Source organism: Lepisosteus oculatus, chromosome 17 (assembly GCF_040954835.1).
Source record: "Lepisosteus oculatus isolate fLepOcu1 chromosome 17, fLepOcu1.hap2, whole genome shotgun sequence".
Taxonomy (NCBI): Eukaryota; Metazoa; Chordata; class Actinopteri; order Semionotiformes; family Lepisosteidae; genus Lepisosteus; species Lepisosteus oculatus.
Window position 1 is genome coordinate 21,781,213 of NC_090712.1, and position 20,526 is coordinate 21,801,738.

The 20,526-nt window shown below is 36.6% G+C and overlaps 2 protein-coding genes across 4 annotated transcripts in view; one reads left to right on the top strand and one right to left on the bottom strand.

Annotated features, from left to right (window-relative positions):
- smap1 (small ArfGAP 1) overlaps positions 1–5,218 on the top strand; it is a 94,751-nt gene extending 89,533 nt beyond the window's left edge. For both annotated transcript variants that reach the window (XM_015363150.2, XM_069179806.1), the window contains 3 exons: positions 1,647–1,815; positions 2,376–2,707; positions 4,108–5,218. In XM_015363150.2, coding sequence (XP_015218636.1) covers positions 1,647–1,815; positions 2,376–2,707; positions 4,108–4,242 — 636 coding nt within the window. In that variant the 3' untranslated portion in view covers positions 4,243–5,218. The remainder of the gene's footprint in view (positions 1–1,646; positions 1,816–2,375; positions 2,708–4,107) is intronic.
- A 348-nt stretch (positions 5,219–5,566) lies between these two features.
- Positions 5,567–17,125, bottom strand: b3gat2 (beta-1,3-glucuronyltransferase 2 (glucuronosyltransferase S)). Of its 2 annotated transcripts, XM_015363152.2 has the most exons (5): positions 15,756–17,125; positions 12,703–12,847; positions 8,832–8,980; positions 6,876–6,959; positions 5,567–5,711 (listed from the first exon to the last, which is right to left on the bottom strand). In XM_015363152.2, the coding sequence occupies exons 1-4, from the start codon at positions 16,287–16,289 to the stop codon at positions 6,885–6,887; spliced, it is 903 nt and encodes a 300-aa protein (XP_015218638.1). In that variant the 5' UTR covers positions 16,290–17,125; the 3' UTR covers positions 5,567–5,711; positions 6,876–6,884. The 2 variants fall into 2 exon arrangements, with proteins under 2 accessions (XP_015218638.1, XP_006638767.1); XM_006638704.3 differs by lacking the exon at positions 6,876–6,959 and having other exon boundaries at positions 15,756–17,123.
- Positions 17,126–20,526: the final 3,401 nt, after the last annotated feature.

A 20,526-nucleotide genomic window follows, 5' to 3' on the forward strand; every position in this document is an offset into this window, starting at 1 on the left:
TCCCCCCGGTATGAAAGAACAAAATAAAAAATTCTAGAATGCAAGATTTTCATTGTTAAAGTCTGGTGAAAAATCCATTACAGCCTCTCCTGTCATCGTCTGTGCCTGGTAGAAGAAATAAATCACAATGATTTAGGAAAGGTGTCCTGATAGAAGGTAAAAAGGGTGGATGCTTTGTACTGCCTGTCACAGAGACAACTGTGCAAAGAGGTTAATCTCTTTGCCTGCATAATTGTGCGATGTTCGCTTTAGAATCAAGATCAGGCTTTTTACACACATATGGGATCGCAAGATGCTTAGTGCTGGCAGATGAGGCTGTCTGAGTGTAGATTTATTTTTGAATTATGTAAGGGCTGTCTTCAGCTCCCTCCCTCATACATTATTTATTCTTATCCCTTCTCTTTGTCCATGTGTGTATCCCTCATGATCTGCCAGATTCTCAAAAATGTATTACAGGACAAAAGAAAGGCTGCCATGTTATCTGAGGCAGCAGTTTAGTCCCATTTCTGCTTATTGTTACTGGGGCAGGGATGAGTCCTTGAGGGCAAGAGCTTCAGGTTTCACAGGCTCTTTTCCACTGGGAACCAAGAGTGAAAAAAGCAGTTGATAGAAATTATTTCTTCAATACATTTAGATTGAGAGATTGAATAAATAATGTAGCCTGTAGACCACTCCTGTATCCTTTAAGAACTGAAATGGTTCATCCTCACCAAGGTTATGAGTAGTCATGTATTCAATTTCTTGTTTAATCTGCCAAATATGTCCTTCATAGAACAAAACAAAAACTCTTTAGTTTCAGTTTGTTTCTACTTGACAGCAAAACCTAGAACCTCAAAGCCATTCATGAAGGATACAGTTGGCGGTCTTGCAGGTAGAAAGCTAATACTTGTAGTCTTGTAGGTCTGTCTAAATTAAATCATAGCATGCAAACACAGAATAACTGATGTGATCATACTTTCACTCCTGAATGGCTGACACGCACTGATGGCATTGTTCGTCATTTTCTACTTGCTAACAGGCTAATCTGCCTTGCGTTGATTTACAGGCACCCACTTCATCATTGTGAGTGAAAGGCAGAAAATCAAGATGTGTTCAGAATGTTAATGTAAATACAGTGACACTAATAGTGCTGCAGATTGAATTTGCAATTATGTCTCTAAATGCCTGCATATTTTTATTACTGATCTGATTTTGAAAACTTATCATTTTTCATTGTTCTTACACAGTATTAAGGAGTTCTTTTGTTCAGATGTGGGAGAAAATGAATTGGCTAGTAGTGTATCAGGAAATGACACTTTTTACACAAAGCATAACGCTGATGAACATGTCCAAAAAGTTAAGTTTCATCTTCTTCTGACAGTCAGTTTAGGTTTCATTTGTCATTCAGATGTACTTTGGAAAATTTGAGTTGCCTCTTTTTTGATATGCCCTCAGAGGAGGTTTTTTCCTTGCAGTCTGGTCATTAATGCAATATCCATGCAGATTACATAAAATAGTTAAATGGTAGTTATCTTGACGATTGTAGTTTGTATTAGAAATCCTTAAATTTTAATTCATGTTATAAACCTTAACAAAATTATGAAAAGCTATTTAGCTAAGAGGGTATTTAAAGTTGTGGCTTCACAAATGGGCCTTTTGATCCACAGGTAACCTCCAGTAAACCACCAGCAGCAAACACAGCCACTGTGACTGGGGATCTGGACCTTTTTACTGAACCTGCCACCAAATCAGAGGATTCTGGGAAGAAGCCCCTCTCCAAGGATTCCATTCTATCTCTCTACAGCACTGGGAGCATGGCACAGCAAACAGCTCCTGGTATTGTGTCTTTCTCAGACTTTTGCTCCATCAATGCAATATAAAAAAGCTGTATTTGAGTATGGGAAAGAAGCTGGGAATAAACAGTGTAGTCTCTGGGGAAATTTCCTTGTACAATGAATCTTTTTATGCAGATAAAACAATTGTACAGATTTACATTTGAACTTCAAAATATGTAACCTTTTCAGTGTTTGCTGAGACAATACTATGAGCATAAACATTCATTAACAGTTATTTAATCAGTTATTTAGGTATTGTTCATTTGAGCATCTGATTTTTAATAACAGAAGTCCTGACTGCTATTTAAACATAGACTTCAACATAAGTCTAGACTTCAACATAACAGCAAGCCGAAATATAAAATAAAGATATTTAAAATCTTTTTTTATCTGAAAAATAAATTTTACTCTTTCAGTCCTTGTTTCTTCTCTTTCATTAGATTTTATCCATTGTCAATCAAATTGCATAGCAAAATTTCTGTCACTGCTACTGCTGAAGGAGAAAACCATACACTGTCTACCATGCTAACTGCTTTTGCCTTGTTTGTATATTTTCTTCAGCTGGAATGTTCATGGGACCATCACAGTTGCAGTTTTCCTCCCAGCCCTCTGCAAATTTCCAGGGCTTTCCAAACATGGCAGGAACCATGCCCCCCCCTGCGGGTATGATGGGACCTGTGATAGGACAGACCATGTCTATGATGGGACAGAATCCTGGCATGATGGTTGGCATGACCATGCCTAACGGGTTTATGGGAAATGCGCAAACAGGAGTGATGGGACTGCCGCCGAATGTGATGGGACCACAAGGTGGAATGGCTGGAAATGTGGTCAACCCTCAGAACATGTACACCATGCAGCCCAACCAGCAGGGACAGTGGAATATCGGGCAGGTATGAGCAGGAAAATGCCTTTTCTCAAGTCCCTTGACTGGTTTTGGGAAAATTCTTGTGTCCGTTTTCATACAGTAAGTGAAAGAATACTGTCATATACAGTAATAACACAATAGCTTGAAATATTTTATGCAATCCATTTTTTCATTTTAGCTTTGAACTGAGAAATTCCTAATCCTGTATGTCTGTGAACATTAGTGTGATATTAAGTTGCACCAACCACAGAAGATGCCATAAAAATCAATGCTGTGAAACCCCTTGCACATCTTTTTTTAATGTTGCTGGAGATTAAGCACCAATGTTCTCAGTCTTCAGGAGGTTAATTAGATAACATAAATCAATTGAATGCACTTCAGATGTGGTTGTACTAATTAAAGGCCTCGACACACCATTTGCACATATGAGCATCGTAAAGTTAAATGCCTGAAGCGCTATGTTTGTCATTGTCACTGTTTTTTAATCAAGAACTCACGTTAATGTTTGCTCCCATAAAATGGTGCATGCTCTTGTACAGTGTACAGAGAAAGTTCGCTGGTGTTTATAGCGCATCTATTGTGAAACATAAATAGAGCTAATTAGCATTGCATCTTTTCTCCCCTGAGAACTGAGTGCTGTTGTTTTTATGTTTCAAACAGAAACATATATCTAGACTATACTCAAAGGTAAGCATCTAAAGTGATTAACAGATCTGAGCAATTTGTCATTGAATATAGACAACATATACCAGAGGGTGAGCTTTTGAAAGGTTTTAGAATTTTTTGTGTTTGATTATAATTATTCCATTATTAAGATAATAAAATTAAGAAGGGTTTAGTTAGTTCTATTCAAGTGTTATGTTTTTCTAAAATAACAACATCTACCATTTTGGCTGTTATTCTATAAATTGTATATTGTTAAGCCATTCAGATAGCGAGATTATTTTAAGATACTGTTTCTAAGTAGAATTATAATTGTCCAGAAGAATTAGCTTTCAGAAAAAAAAGTCTCATTTACTTGTCCGGAAGTCTGTAAATCTGGATATTGCTCTAGCAGAGTGAGTTTCAAGCACAGACACAATTACACAGCTGAAAAGAGCTTTCAAAGCCTTGCTTCGGGTAATAGATGTGATTCGCAGCTTGTCATTTTTGATCAGTCTGATGGCTCATTCAGAGATGGATAGGCTGAGTGTACTGAAGAGCTGGACATAGGTGCTTGTATTAGCTGATTTCATACTTGCAGCAATGTTTTAATATGCACCTCCTGCCAAAGTTTTATAGATTTCTGATTATTTTTTTCTGATGAGTTCTTTTCAGGTTTGTTGTGCATATGAAGGACAAAAAGTGTGATAATATACTTAATAAGTCTTGATAATCAGTGTTGAAAGGAGTTTCTGTACTGCTGTCGTTTTTGCTCTTTGTCAGATGAATCAACAGATGGCAGGAATGAACCTGAATGGCCCCAGTGGAGCGATGGGCTTTGGCCAGCCTGCGAACACCATGGGGAGCTGGACGGGGAGCTCCACAGGCCAGACCCTCAGCACACAGCTGTGGAAGTGAGCGAGGGAGCTAGCACCCAGAGCAGCTCGACAGCCCTGCTCTAGCGACACAGACGCTTTGTTTTACCCATGTACTGACACGTATTTTCTTGTTTCAAACCATTAGTACTCTGGAGAATATCCACTCAGTCCCGTCGTGTGTACTGATTGAGTGACTGGAGTGTTAAGCGTACAGACTGGCAGCTTGTCCGTCTTATTTGCAAAATATGTTTTCTTAAAGCATATCAGCAAGAAGCTGCTGGACCAATTATATCTAATGTATCATTACCAAATCAATAGTGAGTAATAGTATTTAAATGGCAAAAAGATATGGCTATCATGTTTGTGAATCCCACCTCTCCTCTTGCCTTCCCTCATATCTGTATACCTTCCATGACCGAATAACCCTGTAGAAGATATTGTATAAGCAAATGTACTGTATGTTACCATTAATAGGAATATCTGCTGATCAGTAAAGGTTATTTTGTTCCACAGACCATCTCCTCAGTTGAAATCATTTTTCAGTTTTACTGTGATGTTTATTGTGTGCATTACAGAGAAGCACAGTAAGGAAACAGATGTATAAACCTGGATGACCCAAGACTGCAGTTCTGTAAAATACAACTGGAAAGGCTATGACTTTCAGATGTCAGCATTTACAGTAAATGTCAAATATGGCAAAAAAATCCACAAACCATACAAGCAAACATTTTATATATATATACTTTTGCAGAGTTTGTTTGAATATAGACAGGGTCACTCTGCTTCGCAATAATTTGAGAAAACAAATCTGTTCTCCAGGTTTATTTCTATATTGTGTTTACATTTTATGGTGCCTAGTACAGTTAAGATGTTATTTCTGTATATTAAAACCGTAAATATCCATGAGAATTATGTGATCATTTTGTCTATTGCCTGGTTTATTGTAATGGGTTTCCCTGTTTGCTTTCTTGTTTTTAAAAGAGGGTTCTTCAGAATAAAGATAATTCTGCTCCACAGACCTGCTGCGTACAATTTAATATGTTCAATAAATTACACATAAATAAATTTGAGAATAATAATAAGTTGTGGGTATCTCATATTTTCAAACTCCAGAAGGTAAAGTTAAATTTTCTCTTAAATGGGCACTTCAAATTACTTTTAACTTGCCTCCTGAAATTAGAATGTCACCAGGACTGAAATGGTCCATTTATCGGAAGAGAGCTCAGAAGAGGAATCAGACCGCATGCAGGAAAAAAACAGAAGTATGTGTGTTATCTGCAGTATTCTGTTGATGAGGGATAAAGGTCCATCACATGAGAGCTGGTGTATGTTTAATGGAGAAAGGTTGAAGAAAGCTCAGTAGGTCAACTCTGATATTTGCTTTATTTTCCAACCAGCCCCATGTGGCTCTTGCAGTCCTTGTTACACCTCAATCTGAACTGTATCTTGGCGGTGCTTTGGCTCATTCCCTAGGTTCACTTTTTCGGTCCGAGTGTGCCAAACCAGGACCTGGGCAGAAGAAAGGAACAACACTGCAGTGTTAGCTCTTTCAAAAAAAAATTGTACATAGTAGTTAACCCATGGCTCTATGTTTTTAATGTAATAATGCAGTATCTGGGTTACAGCTCCATTTCAATAAAAAAACACTTAATTGATCATCGGTGATGATTTTTCTCAATAAACATCCTTCAGAATTCTTCTTTTAAATGCAGCTAACTGTTCTTAATGGTTCTGACTTGTCCCTACACTGACCTTGTCTTTTGTGTTCCAGTTTGTGACATACTGTTCAGTACGAAGAAGACGGTATCTATATGTGCTTCATACCTAAGGCTTAAACGAACATATGGAATTTGCTAAATGGTTTTCCACTTGTTAATAAGATGTTTTAATAGCACTAATATTAATTTCCAATAACTATAAATTCCCCTGTACAATTTAACTGTACAGGAAAGAAAAGCCCATATGTGAATGTAACAAGAAGAAAACTAAAGCATTTAAACTGCCATGGTTCTTTAAAAGAACTATGAATCATTTTGTGTAAAGTTATTAGTAACTAAAGCTTCCACCACAGTTCTCTCCTCTGACTATTACAGCTTGATCTTATTTGAACCCAGTATCAGCAACAATGCACTGTACAGATGACGATTGTAGTCAATTACAGAATGTTACTTTAGAAAAAAAATGTAGGTAGAATAAAGAAGTCAGCAAAAATAAATTGCTTTATTAAGGAAAACATATCACTCTTTTAAGTTACAGTAGCCACATAATTTCCAGTAATTTGTGATAGAGCCTGAGGTAGCTATGAACACCTCCATTATGGCCTTCTCAATCCTGGTTCTGCAAAGACCACTTGACTTGTTTTTAGTTCATAGAACAAAAATCACTGCACAATGTAAGATCATGGTGTGGAAATTATGATCATGGACAATATGTACTGTGAAATACTGAATTATTAAAATTTACCAACAGTTAGCAATGTCTGTTAGTACTAAGACATTTACTTGACCAAAACCTTTAGTCATAGTAATGTTTAAAACATACAAGTCTTCACCACTAGAGCTGGAATCAGTGGCAACACTCAGAGGTCTGGGAAGTTGCACTACAATATGTCAGTTTAAGTGAAAAAGTAACTATAGCTCACACAGACTGTTTTGTAGGCGGCATCTGACTTACACAGGTGAATCAATAAAAGGCAGATTTCCATAGATTGTTCCAAATGTAGAAAAAGATAAAAAGACCCATCTTTGTCTTCCTTTCCTTAAAAAATAAAATACATTGCTGCTAAAGACATTTTTCTGTCCCTTAATTACAATAATGTACAGTACCAACAGTAAAACAAGTCCAGTTTTTGTTTTGGTACTGTAGCACTACTAAATTTAATTCTTTTTTAATGTGTGTTTTGAAAGCAAGAAAACGAAGGCTGGGGGTGAGACCAAATCCAAAACGGGCATTTTTCTGCCTCTTTTACGGTGCCAAAATAAGGGTTCTTTTAAATCGAACAGGATCATACAAACCCACAGCATGAGTATTTTATAAGCACTAGTTCGTAAACAGCACCTCTAGCCTCTTAATGCGGATCGTGGTCGCTAAGTAAAAAGTGACTTAAAAGGAGCATCTCACTTCTTCGTTTTACATCACCAAAACCACACAACCTTTTATCAATCGAAAAAGGTTCAACTAGGGCTTCACAGAACCGTTTTCAGAACTGAAAAAAAAGTTCATTTAATCAAACAAAGTCAGTGCGTGGCGTAGTCGCAAGCAACCACGGTGTAAATCAATATTTACTTTTGAGTCCTGCGTCATATTTAATCGTTTTTTTACCAACAAAACCACAAAACCTATCGATCGAAAAAAGAACAACTGGAGCTTTAAAACAACACTTTTTATCTGATGATGCACTTCCAAAATTCCAAAGTGCATTGATAAGGTAATCAATATACCAGCAAAACAAGACCACAAAAGCAAAAACCAGCAAAAAAATATATATATCTCCATCCATCCCATGTTTTTTACCATATTCTGAAGCACAATATATATCCACAAAAGGCTAGACTAACCCACCTCTAGACCTGGAGGAAACTGAACGTTATTGTCTTTGGAACAGATATTTGAAATGGGACCGCCAGAAATAAAATGATCTGATTAGTAAAAACCAGTGTCATTCATTGTATTTTAAGCCATTCAGAGCCCTTAGGGGGTAAGACTTCCTCTAGAAGCCTCAGGCTACATGCCACTTGCTTTCTAGCTGTCCATCATTGAGTCAGAAGGGGTAATCAATCAGTTTCTTATCGGTGGTTCTTTTTTTCACACCAGAATGCAATTCTGAGGTTTTTTTTCAATGCCTAACAGCAGAAAAAGGTTCTCTAGTAGTGTCTAAAGGTTTTTATAGCAATTGCAATGGTTCTATTGTTACTGCTTTCAATATTTGTTATGATTTATTTATTACTGTATATGTGAGAAATTTCATTCCAGGTCCAGTCTTCACAAAACATTTTGTAGAATTTTTTCAAATTGATCAATTTGTCCCAAATTTGTATCCAAGCTAGTAGACACCTAGGACAAGACTACAAAGCTACCTGACAGGCCTAGGATTGAAAATTGTGACCTCTGAAGACCAAAACAAACTTTCCACCTGCTGTTTCTTGGGGTTTTTTTCCATATGTTTATCTGCTGAGTGGACATATTATGAAATAAAAGAAATTTGTTCATACTCAAAGCCAAGGGGGTAAGCTTCAACTTAAGACCTGAACCAGGCTTCTGCCATGTTCTGCTGCAGAGATATAACAAAATGTTTAAGAGGAGGAAATTCCAGGGGGACATTGGCTAAAAGGGTCTCCAGCAGTCATAGGGTAGTCTTAATTTCTTTTCTCCACTGGCCCTGTTGTTCTGTTCACATTTGTGCCACAGTGTGGTCACTCCTAAAGACTGAACATGGTATTTGCACTGACTGAAAAAAACTAACTTTTTTCATGTGTGCTGGAAGAAATATTTCTTTGTTGAATACTGCACCTCCATCAGTCTTAACACTTTAACTTCACAGCCACCTAACTACCACTGTCACATCATGAGTTGTGTATCCCATTATGGCTATTGAGGATTCGTGTATTTTAACAACATTGCATTGCTTACCCTAGTGCAGTTTTGTGCTTTTGGTTCAAGGTCTTGCACTTGTGTGATCTGTTTTAGGAAATCAGACTCCTGCATTCCTGGCTGGGATCCACGACGCTTGAACACAGCTTTAGGGTTAGCCAGGATAATCCGAAGACTCACAGCAAAACCTTAAAGAAAAAAACTTTTTGGTCAGGATTCATGAAGCTCCAAGTGGCTCACCATTGTTCCAGAATTCATACTGTATGGTCTTATGATTGAAACAGTATTCCATGAACCTTTCACATGAAGAAACATAATAAAACAAGTCATTGCTGATGTTATAAGGAACCTCTGTCTGTGTTACAGCTGCAATATCAATGAAAACTCAGCAATGTACATTAGATTGTAGATAGATTAAAAATGCAGGGGTTCTAATACACAATACCATCCTCTGTCAGAGACTGTTCTGTATATGTGCAATAAGATTTCGATTTAAAGAACAAAATTTAAAGGCTCAGAACTCTGCTTAGTAAAGGCTTTCATGAATGTCTTAAAAAGCTCTTCATTCCCTGCTTCAAGTACTGTACACTTCTTGACAATGAGAGGAGAACAGGTTTCAGTGTGGAATGAATATCATTGTGCTTCCTACACAACTGATAACAAAACAGCTTGATATAACTAATGAGAATAGTTATCCTTAGGCTGTCAAACACTGCTGCACCATTAAATTATCAGCCCACTGAAGTAATGTCAGAAAGAAAATACCATGCAAAATCCAATTTACAGACATAAAACCCATTTTTAAAATTTAGATCAATCAAATTATTTAAGTTTCTTTCAATCAAAAACAAATCATAAATAATAAGGGTTTTTTTATTTCTATTTTTATGTTTCTAAACTAGATTTTAATGTTATTTTATCCTACAAAACGTGAAACAGGAAGACACAATAATTACTACACAATTAATATACTTCAAACTATCTTCGAACTTCAAACAGCAGCAGCTGGGAAACTACTGTGATGTGTGAAAGTCTGCAGCTGATGGGCTTTTGCTGGAGGTGCCATGCTGTGCAGGAGAAGTAAAAGAAAGAGGCACGAGGGAAGATTCTCCTGTCAAGATGCAATTACTGACACTATAACTGCGAAGACTTGAAGTTTCATAGATCCTAGAGTCTTAAAATATGTTGTGGATTCTTTTTTCTTGTCAGAAGACTGACATGAACTAGTAAAAACAAAGTCTGCTGTTGCAAGACCTAAACTTGCTATGTTTTTTTCTAATAGTGGGAATATTTTTGTGTATATATACCTAAATGTGATTTGCAAAACCAAGTTAGACACCTTGATATTCATAGCAAAACCAATGCATTTAATGGATTTTTTCCATCTTCTCTGTTAGGCTAAAGTCAGTCTACGATGCAACACAGGGAAGACCAAGAGGTACCAGAATAGGAACATCATCTGGCAAACAATCATCTCTTGCTTATCCAGTGCTTAGCCAGCAACTAACACCAGCACCCTGAAACATTCTCCAGGCAGGATAACTTTCACTTAAGTTTCGGTTTAAAAGGGACAACTTCTTTTACCAATTTTTTAAACATGGTATAGCAGTCCATCACTGGGCACACAGACACACACTCACTCTAACTAATTTTCCCAGAATTTAATTAAACTAGCAGTATGTCTTTGAATTGTAGGAGAAACCTAGAGCACCCCAAGGGAACACAAAAACTCAGAGAGAACATGCACACTCCACATAGACTGCACAGCAGGTCCACAACTGAAACCGGGGCCCCAGTGCTGACCACTGTCCCACTGTCCCACCCCGACATACAAAATATGTTAATTTAAAAATACAAATAAAATAACAAAGATATCATTATTTCAATTTGTGTGTGTGTACAGGGAGAATATAAATTATAATTCATTACTATACATTTTGGAGAATTTACTAATACATGAAATATGCTTACAAATCCATGTGCTTCATCACTCTGCCACCAGTGTTACTGACACTGAGCAGAGATATCACGTTAATGTCTTTCAGACTTATAAATCCAGAACATGAATATCTTTGTGTTTTAAACCTTAGCTACAGTATACTGGGCTGCATAATTATGGGCTTTATTTCTTATAGTTGGTTTTCATGTAAGCAATAATATCCATTAATGGTGCATTTGTTATTTAATTATCAGGATACATTTGGTAATATTGTTATGACTTAAATCATAAAATGAGCTGTTTAGGTAGCTGTAGGTCAGCTGTGAGACAAAAAGGACCAAAAATAATCTTCTATTCTACTTAAACATAATAAAGGCTAAACATTTAACACAAAGAACAAAAAATGATACTGACAGAGAGAGGAGATAGGAAATTAACAGAAAGAAGAGGCAGCACAGGGTGAGGGAACTTGTTCTGATTCTGGATTTTACTCCTGAGGAACTGCTGAAGATTATGAAAATAATCACAAGCACAGCTTTCTAAACTTTTTTATAGAAATATGTAGCATTTTAACATCTAACCAGTTTTCTGCAGCTAGTTTACAGCCTTTGTTTTCAGAATTCAGAGTTCAACAGTGGTGCAGGAGCTGGAAAACTGGATATAAAACAACTAGTGACTGAATTTGCAGAACTGAAACAAGAAAAATGTATTTTTAGAGCAGAGTGTTTTTTTTCTTTGTAAATACAGGATAAAGCTAATTGAAGAGTTTTCTTATTTCACTCCATCTTGAATGTGGCAGTAATGGTAACTAAACTGCAAAATTTAGCTAAATTAATTCTTAAAGTTATTTTATTTGAAGACAGACAAGCATTGTTTGGACAGGTGGACTGAACAATTAAACCTTGTTTTAAAAAATGCTTTAAAAGGAGGCAAAAATGTTCTACAAACCACTCTAACAAAAATAAGGTGGTGGGAAGAGGCACCAATTGCACAGGACTCTAAGGACACCATTTACTTTTGTTCAAGGGCCACCCCATCACTTAGGTTTTCAACAAAACTACCATCTACATGTACTTTAATTTTGCACCCTTTAAAATGTGATACTATATGAACCACAATTTCTTAGAATTAAAAAGTGTACAAGTTCTGCGCCATATTACTAAAGTCTTTTTTGTGATTAAAAGACAATTTTGTTCTTTTCAAGCATTTTATAAGTGTTATATAGACAGAAACGGAATAATTTGACTTAATGCGAAAAATCTGTCCCACACCTACAAGGGTGTTGTCATCCCTTATTCAGTCACCCAGATCTTCATATAATTCTGTGGGCTGTCATTTAGTATCATCATGAAAATGCAAGTTTTTGTAGGACTTTCTTATTTAATATAGAAAATATACTTGATTATTGATAAACATAATAAATGCTGTTACTGTTCATACAGCAAATTTACCAGTCTTTTTAAATTGAACACCATCAATAATTTTAAATGACAGCCCACTTGAGCTCAGCAGGTGTGAACCTGGCCAGCTCCCTGTATGGGAGACTCCTGGGAAAGCTGGATGTGGTGTCAGTGGGACCAGTAGGGGGTACTCATAATACCCCAGTATGTTGATGGGGAAACTATACAGTAAAAAACTGTCCTTCAAATGAGATGTAAAACCAAGGTCCTGATTCTCTGTGATCATTAAAATCCAGGGTGTTTCTCGAAAAAAGTAGGGGTTTTACCCCAGTGTCCTAGCCAAATTTCCCATTGGCCTTTACCAATCATGGCCTCCTAATAATTCCCATCTCTGAATAATTATTATTATTAGCAGTATTGGCAATTAACAATTATAATTAAATATCTTTGTTATTTTTTCTGCATGTCATTAGGTTCAGATTATTTCTCATAACCCAAAGAATGCAGTTTTAGTGCGCTAGTTCTGTTTGAGGTACCAGCTCTATTTGCAGCCCTGCTAGTTCTGACTTACCTGCCATATCGATTGCGAATTGTCGGTCTGCCCTCCAGCCTGTATACCAGCCCACCACTCTTCCTTTATCCACTAGGGGGCGCTCATACCGCCGCCCACCGACAAGACCAACCGGCCAAACCGATACCATGCGTGTTGTTCTCATCTGGCACCAGAAACAGAAGGTAAATTATTTCATTATGATTATAAAAATGTGATGCTAATATCTTCTAAAAAAAAGAGGTAAAATGAGTTACATTTTTTCTTTTTATGATTTTTGCAAGTGATAAGCAGTAGTTTGGATTAGAGTAGAACAGAAATTATTCCATATTTCCAAGATTGTAGGTTTAAATCCAAGCGGGAGACTAATGTTGCACCCATTTGAAAAATCCTTCAGATTCCATTACCTAAATAGCCTGTTGTATAAATCTGTACTTGTCCATTTAAAAGAAAATTTTCTCAGTTAAAATACTCTTTCCGAGAACCAATCAATAACAATTACTGCAGATAACAAAAAAGTCTTTAATACTCAAATTTAAAAAGTGCTGTCAGTGTGGAGTTTGTATGTTCTCCCCATGTTCATGTGGGTTTCCTCCAGGTGCTCCAGTTTCCTCCCCAGTCTAAAGACTGGTAGGTTAACTTGCTTCTGTAAAAAGTGCCCCTGGCTGCTTTATGATTATAAAAAGGTGATACTGTTATAATCTAAAAGAGTTAAATATTATGTCTAGTCCAGTATTATTCCTTTTACTCTGTTCTTTAAACCTGAACTGTATTATACAACATCTTACTTTCAATTAGGTATTTAAAGTGTCTAAGCATATATTTTTGTATATTTCTTAGAAGATAGATAGATAATACTTTATTAATCCCGTAGGGAAATTGATGTGTTAAAGCAGTCCAGCCCAAGACAAGCATAACAGACATCAGAATACTTATAAAACAAAAGACAATAAATACATAGGTGTGTGCAAAATGTGCTGATCATAGTCACTGTAAAAACAATAAAATATGTGCAAAATGTGCATAGGTTTATACAGACTGATTGTCCAAAAACGTACAATGGAGAAGGAGTAGTGTGTATAAAAACCTAAGCCATATCACCCTGCAACTCACAACTGGCAACCCACTGAAGCTAAGCAGGTGTGAGCCTGGTCAGCACCTGGATGAGAGACCTCCTGGAAAAAACCAAGGTTATTGCTGGAAGAGGTGTTAATGGGGCCAGCAGGGGAAGCTCACCCTGTGGTCCATGTGGGTCCTAATGCCCCAGTATAGTGATGGGGACACTATACTGTAAAAACAGGCACCGTTCTTCGGATGAGATGTAAAACCAAGGTCCTGACTCTCTGTGGTCATTAAAATCCCAGGGTGTTTCTTGAAAAGAGTAGGGGTGTAACCCTGGTGTCCTGGCCAAATTTCCCATTAGCCCTTACCAATCATGGCCTCCTAATAATCCCCCTCTCCTCCCCACTGATAGCTGATGTGCGGTGAGTGTTCTGGCGCACTATGGCTGCCGTCACATCATTCAGGTAGATGCTGCACATTGGTGGTGGAGGGGAGTCCCCATTACCTGTAAAGTGGTTTGAATGGAGTGGAGTGGAACTACTGTATATAAGTGTAAGCAATTATTATTATTAAAATGCAGCTTTACAAAACATCCTGTCATCCAGGTACAATAATGTGCTCACAGGCACTGGTGTTTGTTGATACAAAGTATTCAAATCTTTTTGTAGTACAGCATTATTTTAAAAATTTCAGAAAAAGCATTTTCTTTGTATTTTTAAGTAAATGTCAACAAGGTTATTTGTTGATATTTACCTGATAGAATTTTTCACTTCCTTCCTAGTTCACATGATATTCCTGCCTCCTTCAAAGGCCATGCCGTTCAGTTTAACTGACATCTCTGACTTGCGCGGGTGCACGCGTGCGTGTGTGAGATCAGACTCGCCCGATTCCCGCCCTGGACTCCAGCTCGCCGTGACCCTTAAGATTAGGCGATCACTTTAAACTGTGGTCTGCATATCACCATCTCTAAGGAGAAGGAGGAGACTGAACTTCACAGCACGTTTCATGATACATTTTGATCCAGGAAATTACTTAAAACGAATCTCGTAGAAAACATTACACCTATCGTGACCTATCAAGGCCATACAATGTACACATTTCCATTTAATGTAAAACGATGTCTTCCAAGTGATAAAACGCATTTTAAACACATCGGAGTAATTCTAACCTATACAGTTTTACATACAAATACCTCTTTATAGACATTTAACTGATAAATTAGTACAATAAATATTGACATTTTATAAAACATAAGATCATAAATACGTGCCTTTTACAAGCCATGATCACTAACCTAATTGTATGAAGGACTGTTTCATAAGGGAAAACAATGTTTCAGTATTAATTATTTCATAACATAGGACCAACTAGGGATCGATACTTCACATGACAAAGAACGAAACGTAGCGTATGAGTACTATGATGGTGACGGTGTTACGACACAAAAATAAAACGCATTAGACTATTCATAAAGCCATTAATGTGCCAGTATAGGTAAATAAAATACATTATTTTCAATATGTCCGTTTTTTTGCATCTACTGTAGTTAAATTGAATTATCTCCCTGGGATTTACTACAATTGTAACGATTAGTTTAGTTATAAACATTGGTGTTTAATAATTTTTACTAATGAATCTTGGTTTTGTAAGGTGGGCTGGGTAAACGTGTGGTCTTCATATCACCCGTTTAATCATCAGACTGATTAAAGCTCTGTATCACTAGTTTGTCAAATTTACCTGTCAAATTTGACTCTGAATTCATGTCACTATTCACCGAATTCACTTTTTTCGCCCGATCCCTGATATAAGAAAAAAAAATCTGTATGATTAAAAAAACTGAACCTGTTGCAGTACACTTAAAATTAATCAAAATTATACCTGGACTGGCATAAGAAAAAAAAATGAAGCCAAGCGAGCGGAATTATACGAGGATAACAGATACAAACACTGGGAGGGGAAGGTAGGGGGGTAAAAAAGGCTAAATGAGGATTGCATTTCTTCTGCTACAGTACCTCGTCGAAAAGCTCCAGGCTGTAAGTGTTGTCATCATCCGCAAAGAAAACAACTCCCGAGTCCCGGGGGGAGCGGTGCAGTCTCAGCCAGGCAAGCCCCGCATTCCTCTGCTCGGTAGCCCGAGGCAAGCCCGCCCGCTTGTACCTCTTCGGGGTCGGGATGTGCAGGTGGGTATAAGGTACCCCTGAACGGGCTAGAAAGCGCAAAACCAGCTCTGTGCGTGCGCTTGAGTCCTCCACGACAATCCAGTGAAAACGAGGAACCTGGCGGAATGTGTTGGCTAAACGGGTCAGCTCCGCTTTCTGCACAGCTCTGCTGTAGGTGGGGGTGATGGCGTATATAGTCGTCAACTCAGACCCGTTTCTTTTGACACGAGGTGTCCTTTCCACCCGTTGGGCATTCCCTATCCTGGCAAAATAGAGTTGTGCGGGGCTCCTGACTGAGGTCCTCTTGGTATCTATATCTATCATTATGATCACAATCAAAACCCAAGGCAGAAGAATGAAGAAGCGACTATAGAACAGCGATTTCATGATGTATCGGAATTAAAACGACGAAGACGTTCACCAGGCATTAATTAAAATGATCAATGATTAAAACATCGTTTTCTTACTTCCAACGCTTTCTGATTCATAATTTTTGAACACCCTTGAACCTGTGAAACAGATGAATAAGATTTTGGGTCACCTCCCTTAAAAATCACCTGGAAAAATAAAGATTGTTTCTCCAGAGTATTAGGTTTCCCGCTTTGAACATTTTCTCGTTAGTCACACGACAAGTTAGTAAATAACTTGCATGGTTCATTCATGCCATTGACCACATCTTTGCGAAGTTTTTATATCCTGTGTAATTCAAAACGACGTTACTTTCATCTTCCATCTAAGACGTTTTCAGAGCTTTCCTCTTTGATAAAATGAGGAAAGCTACGCCTCACATTTTCATCGTGAAAAAACAGTAAAACGAACTCATAAACCTCAGGTAGAGCAAATCTCTTCCTCTCCACCCAGTCTGTTGTTTCATAAGCCATCTATTTTGAAAGTTGACAAGTAATAAATAAACAAGAGGGGGTGTTTTGATTAAATATCCTTGTTAGGTGTTGTCTTGCATTCAGCCGAGAGATCCGCTTTTTCTGTTGCCGTAGTCTGATCTCTGAGATGTTCTCCGGATCAGATGTCGGAGCTGACTGCAGAGTGGGAGAGGGCGACGGTGCTGAAGAGATTTGTTTTCCTGTGGCTTCAAAAACGTCTGTGTCCACTGAGATTTGTGAGAAGGGCTTCGCGTGTGCATTGTCGGTACATTCCGTAGAGAAAAGAAAGAAAAGAGGAGAGAGCGCAGGTCTGTGGAGGTAGTACAGTATGTGCACAAAGCATATACAGTACGGTCGAAAACATTTCCTGTAACACTGATTTTAATTGATCACAGCAACAACTACTATAGCACCGGTGTTTACCACTGGTTTTCTGAGATATACAATACTCCGAAAGATATTTTCATAAAGTTCAATGTAATGTTCAACATCAACGTTAATGTTAAATTTAACCGCACTGGTTCTTCATTAATTTAAAATATACGTTTATTTAATGAGTTTTTTTTTTACAAAAATGTGAGCAGTAGTATCTCTGCAATGGTTCTTTGCTCTTTCAGTAGAATATTGGAGAATGAGGTCATTTTACTGTTAATTTAACAATACAAATACATTCAAAGATAACTCTGACGGTACAGTGAATGCTCATGATGCATTACATAATACAGATGGTAATCTTATCAGGGAGCCCCCAAAACAGAACAATTTCCTTATGCTGAATAAGAATAACAAAGGTTTTTTTATACGATTTTTTACGTTTGGGGTTCCTGTGGTGTTGTATCAACACATACAATATAAAACAAAGGAAAAGCATGAGGCTGCATTGTGACATATCCTACACTGATGGATTAGAATATTTTATCGGAACAAGTGATAGGCTTATCCCATGCTGGAAAGAGAAGATAGAAAACACAACGTTTTGGCTATGGAGCCTTCTTCGGGGGTACAACAAGCAGATAAATAGTTAATAGCCAAAGGAGTATTAGTGAAAAAAATCAATGTATACTAATGATAGCATCAAAATTAGATATTTTAGATCTCATGCCAGTGGGTTCAATTATTCTGTGACATTGGGTTAATGTATGGCAAATACACATCATTGTGCAGAGGTGAGAGTGAGAGAAAATGAAGCCACAGAGTGAAAGAAAAAGATGGTGGAATTGATGTTTGTAGAAACAAGTTTTCCTTCATCATGAAAAATCCTTTTTGAGACAAATCTCTCATAAAAAAGAGCAACTGAAATTATATCAACTTGTATGTAAATTGGTGTATTGAGGTATTACACAAAACTAATGAAAATGTAGAGTAGCTAGTCAGTTTAGACTGATGCAAAAAGAGGGGTGAATATAAAACTCACTTTTATATATACAGTGCCTGTTGAAAGTTGACACCCCCCTTTGGCCTTTTTTGTTGCCTTTTAGCTTGGAATTAAAATGAACTCAAATAGATTTTTACATTTATATACACATCCTATCCCATCGTTTCCAAATGAAAGAAATTCTAGAACCTTTAAGAAAATTAAAACTGAAAGCTTGGTTGGATAAGTGTCCTCACCCTTGTAATAGCAATCCTAAATTAGCTCAGGATTGTCATTGTTTACACATCTGCATTGTTTACATTTAAACTGTTTACTTGTACATTGTCTACTGTTTGTTTGTATATTGTCTTGATGCACTGTCTGTACTTTGTGTTTTTACACTTGTTTTAACAATTGAGAGACTTTCTGTAAGTAAGAATTCCATTGTACCAGTACATGTACCGGTTACATATGGCAATAAAGTTCAAGTTCAAGTTCAATAACTAAATTACTTATTACTTACGTATTATATAATGGCATTAGAAAGCATAACTCTGTCTTGTTTTAATTTTTTGTTGTATATCCTGTGACTGTTCAGTACAACCAATTACAGACAACCCAAATGGACATTAATTTGCTAACAACATTCTCATCAGCTGCTTGTTCATGTACATCTTGCCATCTGGGTATTCTGCTTACTTGCAGCCTGAATATGGAATGTTGTCTCACACACATCTATTGCTTTAATGAAAATGAATATTAAATAATTAAATATATGTTTTAATTATGAAATATGTAAAACATTGTATTCAGCTCATGTTTCATAATGTTTGCATAAAATTCCTAGATGCATAAAACGTATCTTTTTTAAAAGCAATTTCTATTTGGTACAATGAAGTTGAAACAATTAAACAGCCTCAAAAATAAATCACTGTCTTAAAGTTAATATAATTGAGTTTTCTGCTTAGGTGAAGAATTATATTATTCCACTTCATATGGTCTTAGGTTTTACTTACATCATGAAAGCTATTGAGAATTTACAGATGTTAACACAAACATAGATACAGGCCTGAGTGTAAAACATTGGCAGAATGATACAATTTATTGTTTAGATACAATAAAAGAAAATGAAAATCACAGAAAGTTACTTTTCATACATAAAACCAAACACATACTCCAGGTCAGTTTTATATGGTTTTAAGTAACTTTAATCTTACTTTTGCAAGATGGATATGTGAATGTGAGTATTAATGATCTTTAACTTCTCAGAACATTAGAAAGCTGAACCATGTAAAATGTTTATAATCTTTTGTGTATACTGTATAAAGTCAAACTTAGCAGTTATAGACATCTGTTTTGATCTTGTTAGGATTCTTCAGCAAAACACAGTACTTTTAATCACAAGGAGAAGACTTTGCAGCCCAGCAGAATCACTTCTCTAAATAATTGTTTATACATAATTGAGTTGTTTTCTTGATTTATAAAGTCAAGTAATTCTTCATGATTGAGTTATGAACAAACCCATTTAATATACAGTGCACATAAAATGCATTTTGAGTAGTTGCAAGAACATATACAAAACTGTTCATTTTTATTTATACTATATACATATATGTATTGATTTATACTATATACCTATACTGTATGTATTATACTGTATTTACTAATTCTGTACCATAAAATTTAGTTTTTACACTGTAACTGTTCATAGATACTGTATACATATGTAGACATGATGTGACATTTATTTTAGGAGACATATTTTTATGTTATTTATATCATGTTTAGCCTATTGAAACTGAGAATATTTCATTGTTTTAAATATTTTCACTGACACTGACAACACATCCAGCGGTTAATGCTTGATGTTCTTTGCACATACTGCTGAATATGCTTTTTGTTAAAATCCTTGCTGACATCCGTGTTCAGATTGTAAACTTCATTAGACAGCTTGTTTTAGTATTTTCATCTTGTTCAAGTCATTATCATTAATGTCTTTTTGCGTGATTGCTGTACAAAGTAATGGGGAGAATGTTTTCATTCTGCTTATTTAGAACCTGCAGAAACCTGCTACAAATCCCGGCACAGCATGGAATGATAAGAACTCAGTTAAACACTTATTGTCAGATTTGGAGAACTGTTACATCATGACAGAGACAATGACTTGGAACTGTCAGTGTCCAAACAGGGACAAGGTAGTACATCACATGCTACTACATTTACAGGGATGCTGTGCTCAACTCAGATGAGAAGGCTGCCATCTCCTGGAGATTCAGGTTAAATGTCAACCTTCTTTGGTTGTAAAATCTTATTCATATCAATGAAAGTAGTAATTTATTACATTTACCTTTAGTACAGTATTTACTAGTATATTTCCATTTAAATGTAA